The sequence below is a fragment of the Odontesthes bonariensis genome, chromosome 6, assembly GCF_027942865.1.
Source record: "Odontesthes bonariensis isolate fOdoBon6 chromosome 6, fOdoBon6.hap1, whole genome shotgun sequence".
In the NCBI taxonomy this organism is placed as follows: domain Eukaryota; kingdom Metazoa; phylum Chordata; class Actinopteri; order Atheriniformes; family Atherinopsidae; genus Odontesthes; species Odontesthes bonariensis.
In genome coordinates this window covers 2,938,915-2,951,375 of record NC_134511.1, presented here as the reverse complement: position 1 = coordinate 2,951,375, position 12,461 = coordinate 2,938,915, and the positions used below count along the sequence as shown (strand labels likewise).

The window sequence follows — 12,461 nt, the reverse complement described above, 5'->3', positions numbered from 1 at the left end:
GTTTGATGGTGTGGAAAATGTATTCATTTTACAAGAAAAAATGTTGACCAACTGAATATGCTGAATGCAAAGAAATACAAACTCACCGCAGAAGTTACTTTAGTTTCTAATTCCTTGAACTCTGGTGATGAAGTGTTTGCAAGTTCTTCAGTGAAGGTTTCTTGCAAACTGAATTCCAAAGAGATTTTAGGCTCCGGCGGTGGGCCAGGTGTTGTAGTTCCAACTGTAGTTGGAGCACCAGTAGTAATGATGGAAGTTGTCGAACTTTCACTCACAGCTGGGGAACTTGCATGACCTAGAAATGAGAAAAGTTTCAACAACTAAAGACATTTCCCTCAAAAGGCACATGATGAATGCAAAATAGGTTGATAATGACTGATTTTTATTCAATGAGATAATGTTGACTTTCTGTAATGACATATTGGCTGGTGGTGATGCTGCATTGGGTAGTTATGAACTACTAGTGAAGCCAGATTGTTCTTATCCTGCTTGTGAAGATGCATTTACAAGAGCAGATGTCATTGTGGATGGTGGGGCAGTTAATGAAATAGTGATGAAATGTGTTATTAAAGTGATAATAACAGGCATACAGGTAAAGTATAGGTAACCTTATTATAGAAGATTTACTGATACAGGATATTGACTGAGGCACAAGTTTAATTCACTGGCATTGCAGTGGCTGTTGTGGGTGTGGTCATAATGTGTGGTAGTGAGGTTGTATTACTTGAAAGAACAATAATTAGGAAGACAAAAACATATAAACATAAATACTGAAATTCACATGGATGATACATGTATGATATATGTGATATATATATATATATATATATATAACTTTTGAGCTGGTATGGGAGTTCCAAACTAATACAAAGTGCATCTACAAAAAAGGCTGCATGTTAGGGGCGTGGCTACGGGGGGGCTCATGTTTCCCCCCCTCCGTAACCTTAACCCCTTGCTGCTGAAAAAAAAAGGCGATTTTCACATTTTCTCAAATCTTATATTTTGCAAGTGCAATACTTTGTAAAAAGGGAATGACTTATTGATATACTCTGCAGACAGACATGTGAAATGTAACAAAGTTTAATGTTGTATCCTCGCTGTGAGGGAATCTTTTTCAAAGAAAAATAAGCTGTCATCTGTTTTTTCTATGGACTGAATGTTGAAAATTGAACTGCTTAGAGCTCTGGTGTCTCAAGATGACACAGAAACATACAGATGTTCTATACTGTAGTATGTTCTTTCAGATCATTTTTATATGTTTGCCTTTTTTCTTTTTAATTGCAAATCGACTAAAATACTAAACACTATTGGCAGAAGTGACCTTGTTTAGATTGAAAGTCATCAATAAATCTGTGCACACACAGAACCAAGACACGTGCACATCTCATGCATTCCTCAGACCCTGCAAACACCCGTTTTAACAGCATTTTAAGCCTGATATGGTGAAATGGGATAAAAGTCACAGAATATAAAAGATGGAAAAAACTATTTCACTGGAATAGAATGACAGTGTTTTATTTGCTAATTTAGTTTCACATTATTAGTTTTTCTATCTAATCTGATTTAATTGTGGGAGCTACGATAACTGTAGCCGTGCATAGCGGTTGAGTGTGAGGACGTCTGCTCTGGTGGTGTTAGAAGGCCTTACTAACACCACCGTTCTTGCTTCCTGCTTCTGAAGAGTGCAGACGTGTCTCTGCTTCCTCCTGCTGCTTATTGCTTTATTTGTTTTTAAATCATTGTATTTCTTTCCACAAGTCTTGGATATAATTTTAAGTGAACCAAGACTTTTTTAATAATTTTTATCAGAAAGTCATCTGGAAACTGTCGTGTGGAAATTCCGTTGCAGCTTCCTGCTTTGGAGGAGCTCAGCTAACTGAAGCTAATTAGCAGCAAGATGCCTCCCTTTTCCACTGATGATTACCACAAGCTACTCCAGAAGATAGCAATACTGGAAACAAAAATGTGGGCGACATATATTCTAATTTAAGCCGCTGCTTAGAGGTGGCTGCTGATTGTTGGGAAAAGCGACAAACAACCATCCACACTCAGAGTACCCAGAAAGAACCCACACATACATGGGGAGAACATGCTAACTCCACAAAGAAATCAACTGAAACTAAAGTTTGGAAAAAGCATTTGATTGGACACATTGGAATTAAACTCTCTCTTTCTTTAAGGTGGACTGAAGAGAATCTGTAAACTCTAATCAAGTTGCAGCTTGATCACTGTTCAGAGAACTGAAAATATTTGAATAAAATGTGCTTTGTGTCGACCATCTACACAACACTGTTATTCTGTCTGTTCAGGGAAGTTTTCCCAGTTGTTCCATTTCAATTTGCTGAGAGTTGACGGGAAATGAAACTGCTGCCAGGATGACTGGTGTCAATTGTCAATTGGTGATTGTATTAAGAACTGTTTCTGGCAAAAATATCAGGTGCTTCTCAAAGTCAAGAATGCTTTCTCTGAAGGATGGTGACTCCCAAGTCATGTCTTTCTTTGCCAGGAAAAGATCCTCCCTTACATTCTAGATACATACAGAATGATAAATTGATAATGAACGATACATTTCTAGAATATGGCGCCATTGTGAGTGGCTGGCCGTCTACCTTGTAAGGTGTAAATTTAAGAAATATATCAAAGATATAAATTGTTTTTTTACCTGTTGAAGGTGCAGTGGTGACTGGAGCTGCAGTTGGTGTCTCTACAACTGAAAATTACATATTTCCAATTACACAATTGGTGCTATATTCTAATCGAAGAAATTAGTCTTTTGCATTTGAGGAAAAAAAACAACAACTGCCTTACCTCTGGCTACAATAGATGATGCATCGACAGGCAGAGAGAAGTTACCAGAAGTAACAGCTTCCACTAAAGTATCAGCAGCTGCAGTGGCATTTGGAAGTGACTGTCCTTCTTTGAATACCAGCTCAACTTCTGCCACAACAGTCCCACTCCTGTGAAAAACATTTGTTACAGATTCAAATAACAATGCTATCGGCAATCTGACCATATTGGTTATTTGAGCTCTGTTATGTTTTGTAACTGCCATTTTATGACAGGTAACAGTGACATAGATCTGAAACAACAAATCAAATGGAAGTATGTAATCATATTGTTTTTTCTCATTTCTACAATATCTTTTTTTGTTCATTAGAAAAGCAAAACTAAAGTACATTTTACATCTGTTTCCAACCTAAGATAAAAAAACGTATTCAAAAGAGTTATAAAAGAAGAGAGATCGCATACCTGAAGCCTTTGATGATGGTGCGAATAAAGGAATCCCCAAATTTTTGTGAATAAACATTGTTGAGCTGTGTAAAGAAAGAAAGTCCATCAGTTAAAATTGTTATATCTTTTTTTCTGTATGTTTTTTTGTGTGTGAGTGTATGATCATTACTGCCTGAAAAAGAAGTTAACCCAGCCTTTTTCAGTCACAATGACCTCTTAGTTATTGACAAAAACCATATCATTCTTCTTGAGATTTTCCCGAGTTTGATGGTGTGGAAAATGTATTCATTTTACAAGAAAAAATGTTGACCAACTGAATATGCTGTATGCAAAGAAATACAAACTCACCGCAGAAGTTACTTTAGTTTCTAATTCCTTGAACTCTGGTGATGAAGTGTTTGCAAGTTCTTCAGTGAAGGTTTCTTGCAAACTGAATTCCAAAGAGATTTTAGGCTCCGGCGGTGGGGCAGGTGTTGCAGTTCCAACTGTAGTTGGAGCACCAGTAGTAATGATGGAAGTTGTCGAACTTTCACTCACAGCTGGGGAACTTGCATGACCTAGAAATGAGAAAAGTTTCAACAACTAAAGACATTTCCCTCAAAAGGCACAAAATCACATATATCATATATATATATATATTTATATATATATATATATATATATACATATATATATATATATATATATATATGTATATATATATATATATATATATATACATATATATATATATATATATACATATATATATATATATATATATATGTATATATATATTACTTTTGAGCTGGTATGGGAGTTCCAAACTAATACAAAGTGCATCTACAAAAAAGGCTGCATGTTAGGGGCGTGGCTACGGGGGGGCTCATGTTTCCCCCCCTCCGTAACCTTAACCCCTTGCTGCTGAAAAAAAAGGCGATTTTCACATTTTCTCAAATCCTATATTTTGCCAGTGCATTACTTTGTAAAAAGGGAATGACTTATTGATATACTCTGCAGACGGACATGTGAAATGTAACAAAGTTTAATGTTGTATCCTCGCTGTGAGGGAATCTTTTTCTAAGAACAATAAGCTGTCATCTGTTTTTTCCATGGACTGAATGTTGAAAATTGAACTGCTTAGAGCTCTGGTGTCTCAAGATAACACAGAAACATACAGATGTTCTATACTGTAGTATGTTCTTTCAGATCATTTTTATATGTTTGCCTTTTTTCTTTTTAATTGCACGGCAACTAAAATACTAAACACTATTGGCAGAAGTGACCTTGTTTAGATTGAAAGTCATCAATAAATCATTTCATGAAGTCATTTCTGTTTTGTTTGATTCCATTATGTATTTTACTAAAGACCAGTAATTAATATAGACCAGTGGTTCCCAGCCTGGAGCCTGATGCAGAAACCATGTGCACACACAGAACCAACACACGTGCACATCTCATGCATTCCTCAGACCCTGCAAACACACGTTTTAACAGCATTTTAAGCCTGATATGGTGAAATGGGATAAAAGTCACAGAATATAAAAGATGGAAAAAACTATTTCACTGGAATAGAATGACAGTGTTTTATTTTCTAATTTAGTTTCACATTATTAGTTTTTCTATCTAATCTGATTTAATTGTGGGAGCTACGATAACTGCAGCCGTGCATAACGGTTGAGTGTGAGGACGTCTGCTCTGGTGGTGTTAGAAGGCCTTACTAACACCACCGTCTTGCTTCCTGCTTCTGAAGAGTGCAGACGTGTCTCTGCTTCCTCCTGCTGCTTATTGCTTTATTTGCTTTTAAATCATTTTATTTCTTTCCACAAGTCTTGGATATAATTTTAAGTGAACCAAGACTTTTTTAATCATTTTTATCAGAACGTCATCTGGAAACTGTCGTGTGGAAATTCCGTTGCAGCTTCCTGCTTTGGAGGAGCTCAGCTTCAGTCTTTCAGTAAAACAGAAGAAATTCATGAAAACGTAGAGCTGAGTGATCATTTCATGAGTGGGCAGAGTAACACCACAAGCAGTGTTTGGTCAGACAGATCTGGATCCAACAGCAGCACTTTCAGTGGGATTTCTTAAGGAAAGTTCAGTTAAACTCACTTTCAGGCCGTAAGATTTCATTGCTGCTGCTGCGTTTCAGAGGCTCCACATCTGTAAAGAAAAAGATGAAAATTCATTCAGAGGGTCAATAAGTTGTCTTGTAAGTTTTTATTGTATGTTTTTACAAAAAAAACACGTTATTTCCATCTTTACTGAGTCTTCATTTAAAAAGCAAATGTTCGGGCAGCTTCGTGGTCAGCACTGAATAACACCTGGCTCTGACAGGTTTCACAGCATTTTAACATCTGTACAGCAGCTGGTCCTCCACTTGTTGTTTGGGAGTCACTTTACATGCTCGGTTCCTCTGAGGTCTGTACCTTTGAAGAACAGAGCATGTTTGATGATATCGCAGCAGAGTTTGGATCATTATTCTTTTGTAGAAACAATCCTATTTTCATCTTCAGCTTTGTTACTGACAAATCTTCCAATATTTAGACAGATTCCTTCGTTCCTGTACCAATGAAATGTTTTCTGTCACACTTTTTCTGCCTCCACCCGTTCAGCTGCGTTACTACATGAGCTGGAACTCTGCTGCTGCTGCCTCCACCCATTCAGCTGCATTACTACATGAGCTGGAACTCTGCTGCTGCCTCCACCCGTTCAGCTGCGTTACTACCTGAGCTGGAACTCTGCTGCTGCTAACTCCACCCGTTCAGCTGTGTTACTACCTGAGCTGGAACTCTGCGCCTGCCTCCACCCTTCAACTGCGTTACTACCTGAGCTGGAACTCTGCTGCTGCCTCCACCCGTTCAGCTGTGTTACTACCTGAGCTGGAACTCTGCTGCTGCTGCCTCCACCCGTTCAGCTGCATTACTACATGAGCTGGAACTCTGATGCTGCCTCCACCCGTTCAGCTGCGTTACTACCTGAGCTGGAACTCTGCTGCTGCTAACTCCACCCATTCAGCTGTGTTACTACCTGAGCTGGAACTCTGCTGTTGCCTCCACCCGTTCAGCTGTGTTACTATCTGAGCTGGAACTCTGCTGCTGCCTCCACCCTTCAACTGCGTTACTACCTGAGCTGGAACTCTGCTGCTGCCTCCACCCGTTCAGCTGTGTTACTACATGAGCTGGAACTCTGCTGCTGCTGCCTCCACCCGTTCAGCTGCGTTACTTCCTGAGTTGGAACTCTGCTGCTGCCTCCACCCGTTCAGCTGCGTTACTACCTGAGCTGGAACTCTGCTGCTGCTACTGCCTCCACCCGTTCAGCTGCGTTACTACCTGAGCTGGAACTCTGCTGCTGCCTCCACCCGTTCAGCTGCGTTACTACCTGAACTGGGACTCTGCGACTGCCTCCACCCGTTCAGCTGCATTATTACCTGAGCTGGAACTCTGCTGCTGCCTCCACCCGTTCAGCTGCGTTACTACCTGAACTGGGACTCTGCGACTGCATCCACCCGTTCAGCTGCGTTACTTCCTGAGCTGGAACTCTGCGACTGCATCCACCCGTTCAGCTGCGTTACTTCCTGAGCTGGAACTCTGCGACTGCATCCACCCGTTCAGCTGCGTTTCTTCCTGAGCTGGAACTCTGCTGCTGCCTCCACCCGTTCAGCTGCGTTACTACCTGAACTGGAACTCTGCTGCTGCTGCCTCCACCCGTTCAGCTGCGTTACTACCTGAACTGGAACTCTGATGCTGCTGCCGCCACCCGTTCAGCTGCGTTACTACCTGAGCTGGAACTCTGCTGCTGCCTCCACCCGTTCAGCTGCGTTACTACATGAGCTGGAACTCTGCTGCTGCCTCCACCCGTTCAGCTGCGTTACTACATGAGCTGGAACTCTGCTGCTGCCTACACCCGTTAAGCTGCATTACTACCTGAGCTGGAACTCTGCGACTGCATCCACCCGTTCAGCTGCGTTACTTCCTGAGCTGGAACTCTGCGACTGCATCCACCCGTTCAGCTGCGTTTCTTCCTGAGCTGGAACTCTGCTGCTGCCTCCACCCGTTCAGCTGCGTTACTACCTGAACTGGAACTCTGCTGCTGCTGCCTCCACCCGTTCAGCTGCGTTACTACCTGAGCTGGAACTCTGCTGCTGCCTCCACCCGTTCAGCTGCGTTACTACATGAGCTGGAACTCTGCTGCTGCCTCCACCCGTTCAGCTGCGTTACTACATGAGCTGGAACTCTGCTGCTGCCTCCACCCGTTCAGCTGCGTTACTACCTGAGCTGGAACTCTGCTGCTGCCTCCACCCGTTCAGCTGCGTTACTACCTGAGCTGGAACTCAGCTGCTGTTTTCTTGTGGTTTAATTTATTTTGACTCCCTGATCTTGATGACATTGGTTAGCCGGCTCTCGTAGCCACTATAAGACTTATTTATCAGCGCTGAGTCGGATGCTGGTGTGTAGGTGACGTACAGATTAAGGCAGATCATTTCACACCTAAACTAAATGCATGACATCATTTTCCTTTTAGTTTTGATCCTGACTAACAGAGTGAGACTGAACTCACCAGGTGCTGCAGCAGCCATGATGATGATGATGATGATGATGATGATGATGATGATGATGATGATGATGATGTCACCGTGTCGTATCAGAGCAACTCTACAGGAGACCAAACGCTGGCTTCAACAATCTGACAGAAGAGAAATGTTTTAGAACATCTGTTCAACGCCAGGGGTTAGAAACACCAACAGGTTTCATTACAGCAGCTCTGTTTATAGAAAATACTTTGCATCCCTTTCATTATTATACACTTTGATAAGAAAATATAACTAAACATTCTTATTCAGGACAAAAAAAGTGACAAATATGAACAATCAGCCATGATGTATGTTATATTTAAACACCTCAGTGTTTAAAAGTCTGGTCTTTGTTAAATGTCCCAAACAGCAGTTGTTGGTCACAGTAATAATAATATTAATACCACAGAATGTTTAACGCAGTGATATCTGATCGCTCAGGCTTTTTGTCAGTGAAAGGCTGAACTGATGGATAAACTTTATCGGATAAAGACGTCCTGAAACTACCTGATAACACTAATCCTGTTCAGGCTGTGGAATCCAAGTGAAGACGTTTGAGATCTTTACTGTTCAGAGGGTTAATAACATCAATAATTAACTCGTTATCTAAGTCTTCTGAGTCCTCTTCCGGGTGTTTGGCTGTGCTATGAAATGGCGGCTGCCTGATTCTGAACATCTGTTAATGACGGTAAAATGAACCACTTTCAATGTGACACTTGGTAAAAAATTTTATGAATTTCATCTGTCACTTTCCAGCTGTGACTAATCAAAATGTTTACTTAATAAAACATGAAACTCTCCTTTAATGTTATGAGCAACCATGTGTCCAGGGCAGAGTGATGCCAGCTGCTTCCAAAGGAAAGTCTTTTTTATGGCAAACTGTGAGTGCATTATTTATTATTTATTTATTTGCTCTTGGCTTTGTTTCAAGGCCAAATAAAGTTTGTGCTGTAACAAGACATGTTGGCCAGATCAGGTGAGTACAGCAGAGCAACAAAGTCCATGCAGGAGGTAAAGAGTGGTGGATAAATGGCTTAAACATTCACTAAAGGAGCGGCCTGAGTCCTGCTCAGAGTTCAGAGAGAACATATAAAAGATGTGAGCAGAACTATAAGCTGCTCACTATGAAAAGAGGATTCAGGCTGCAGTGGATGTGAAGCAGCTTTTTACATGAATCTCACTTTGTTTTTTGGTTTAGAGATAACAACTAACTGTTGTGCATCCAGCTAATGTGAAAATCACAGTTTATCACCTAAAGTTAGTTTTGTACTTTCAGAGTTCAACACTTCAGTCTAACATGGCTTTACTGTCCTACGTCTGACATCATGGCGCCGTGATGACCCCACTCTTCTCCAGATTCACAGATCCACACTACAGGTTGCAGTTCAGCTGCCACTATGTTTGAGCATCAACTGCAGACGAGACTTTCTTTGTTAAAGAATCTAAAGCTCTTCATTTAGAGCTACTCGCTCTCCTCAGGATTTCTGACAGCGAGCCGAGCCAAACCTGACGGCTTCTGGAACGCAGCCAGGACAAAATCACATTTCACACAATCTGAAACAATTCCCACCTGAAATGTCAGAGCAGTTTGAACTCCATAACCTTTATGGTTACACAGCATCATTCTGGCAACAGACGGTCTGTGTAACAGAATCTGGGCAGCAACGTGGTTTAGCAGCACTTTGTGGATCAGAAAATATCGTTACATGCTGAAGGTGAACGTAAACTTCCACATTACGCTTAATTATGAGCTTTGAACTGTTTCGTACCAGAAGCATGAACAACTCCTACTTCTGGCTTTTCTTATCAGGAATTCTCCCAGAACTCTCAACCCTTGTTGTTATTGTCTAGGAACTACATTACCCATGATGCCTGGAGGCAAGGAATGGATATAAGCAGAGAGAGCTGCTAGTCAGGGAATATAATTTAATGGTATCTGTCCGAGGTGTTAAATAAAAGAAGCTGAAACCCACCGAGCCTTGTTTGTGACTCACAAGTGAAGAGACAAACATAACCCCACTTAAAGAGAAAAGGAACATTGTGTGTGAGAGTGATCAGAAACTAACTCAATGTACTTATTGATTGCATTTATACGGTTAAATGTGGGGCGACTATTCACTTACTTATAGTTACATCAAATATTTAACTTGTAATAACTTGAAAGTTTTAAGCTGTCTTTCAATAAAATTGAGCCTCAGTGATTCAAATTGTTTTTTTGTTTTTTTAAAGAATTAAATTATTTGAGTAAGTCTGACTTCAACTAGTCGAGTAAACAATCGTAATGAATTAACTTCGATTACTCGTCACCAATTGAAACAATTAATTTAAGCTGGTTGAACAAATCTCTTTTTCTCAGTGCAGCAGGACTATGAAGGCCTCCAGAAAAGCAGCCGGAGCAAATAGGCCTGAATGTTTAAACTATTCTGAAGCTTTTCAGTTCAGTCCATCAGTTAGGATTCATCATCCGTTTCACTTCACACACTCAGAACACGGCTGTTACAGCAGAATAACTTTGAAAAGCATTGAATGTGACGTTTAATCTGAATACAAATGTCAGCTTTATGTCCTGCAGCTGGTCCTCCACTTCCTGTTTGGAGGATTTTTGCTCTTTTTCCTGTTAAAGGCTTTTAGTTTTTGGGTCGGTTTAGATGCTCTGTTCCTCTGAGGTCTGTACCGTATCAGAAGTGACTAAATAAGATCAACATCAACAGTTGCCAGATGCTGAACAAGACATTTTACACCTAAACATCAAATATGAGTTCATGGGCATACTAAATCCATCATTTAGTTTTTAGTTTTGCCCCAAAAGTGATGCCTGAATAATCTAATTAAATCAAATCAACTTTACTTCTCTTACTTTTTAGTACTTGCTTTTTCTCTTTTAAAAAATGTTTATCTTTTTTAATTTCTTGTTTCATGTCTATTGTTGCTGCTGTGACAAGTGAATTTCCCCGTTGTGGGATAAATAAAGTACAATCTAATCTAATCTAATCTAATCTAATCTAATCTAATCTAATATAATCTAATTTATTTGTAGCACATTTCATGTCCAAAACAATTCAAAGTGCTTCACATAAAATAAAAGCATTGCAGCAGGGAGTGTAAGAAGCATTAAAAATACATAAAAGAATATAAATATTCAAATATCAAAGATATCGTGCAGATTTCATGCATAGACACATGAGAAAATAAATGTTTTTAACCTGGATTTAAAAATGTCTCCATTTGGTGAAAGTTTAATCTCCACTGGCAGTTTGTTCCACTTGTTTGTAGCATAACAGCTAAATGCTGCTTCTCCATGTTTAGTCTGGACTCTGGACTGGACCAGCTGACCTGAGTCCTTGGATCTCAGAGCTCTGCTGGCTTTATATTCTCTGAACAGATCACAGATTGTAAACCATCAGCAGGCTTTTAAAATCTGTTCTACAGAGTGAGACTGAACTCACCAGGTGCTGCAGCAGCCATGATGATGATGATGATGATGATGATGATGATGATGATGATGATGATGATGATGTCACCGTGTCGTATCAGACCAACTCTACAGCAGACCAAACGCTGGCTTCATCAGTCTGACAGAAGAGAAGTGTTTTAGAACATCTGTTCACAGCCAGGGGTTAGAAACACCAACAGGTTTCATTCAGCTGCAACAGAACGGCCACAGTGAGCAATGAGGAACATTATTTATAGTTTTACTTGTTCTATGAAGACTACTTTAAGACTGTCATCAGACTCATAACTCACATTGTTTTTAAAGACGTTGAATTGAACTAAAAAATGTTTTTTTCTTTAACAAATATTGATGGAACAAAGAAGTAATCAGTCACACCCATCGATCAATGCGTGTGACTGATTACGGTTATTCTTGTGTCAATAATCCAAACTAAAATCTGTCAAAACCATAATAACCTAAATTAAATTAAACGGCCACTGAGACACCTGGGGAGTGAATTTACGCAGGTAAAATGAGTTCATTGTCCAGGCAAAAAAAATGAGGTTTCTTTAGGTTTATTGCTCCAACCAAGCTAACGAACAAAGAACAAAGGGCCTTTCCTGCCTTCTTGCCCTGGTAAAAAAACATTAGCCCTCCCAGGTGCCCGCTCACCTGCAGCTCTGAGTTATTGGGCTGCAGGGAAGTTAAGCTGGAGGTGATATTAAAAGAATATTTGTCTTTATTGGCATTTATTTTTGTGTTTACTCACCTGAAAGTCTTCCTGCGTCTTTCCACCGTGAGGCTCCCAGAGAAAGTCTTCCAGGTGAGGACTGAGGCACGGACAGCAGAGTTATTGCAGATCAAAGGACAAAAGGCGTATCAGGTGGTATCAGGTGGTATCAAGAAACCTGCCTGAACACTAACTGGGACTTTGATCATGATGGAGGATGTTTTACTGCTGATCCTGCGGGACACAAACTGGCTTCAGAGAAGGAGCTTTTAAAGGATTCTCTGTGAGCCTGAGACTCTCGTGAACAACCTCTGAGGACATTTGGAGAATATGTGACATCCATGTTGTGACAGCGTGTATATCTCAAAAATGGCAACTCCAGCTGAAACAGTCACACCTGTTGTTGGTTCATAATAACTCTGTCCTGTAAAGTACTGCCCCAACCAGCAGCATGAGGAAATATTCCATCATATAAGCTCTACATCGTTTAACAAGCTGCAAAACCCACATAATCAGGA

At 40.3% G+C, this 12,461-nt stretch overlaps 1 protein-coding gene across 1 annotated transcript in view; it reads right to left on the bottom strand.

The window, feature by feature from the left end:
- The window catches only part of LOC142382703 (GTPase IMAP family member 5-like), an 18,821-nt gene extending 9,306 nt beyond the window's left edge, over positions 1-9,515 (bottom strand). The window contains exons 1-2 of the mRNA XM_075468824.1: positions 9,487-9,515; positions 7,768-7,862 (exon numbers count right to left, since the gene is read on the bottom strand). Of these exons, the coding sequence (XP_075324939.1) occupies positions 7,768-7,862; positions 9,487-9,515 (124 nt within the window). The remainder of the gene's footprint in view (positions 1-7,767; positions 7,863-9,486) is intronic.
- Between the last annotated feature and the right edge of the window lie 2,946 nt (positions 9,516-12,461).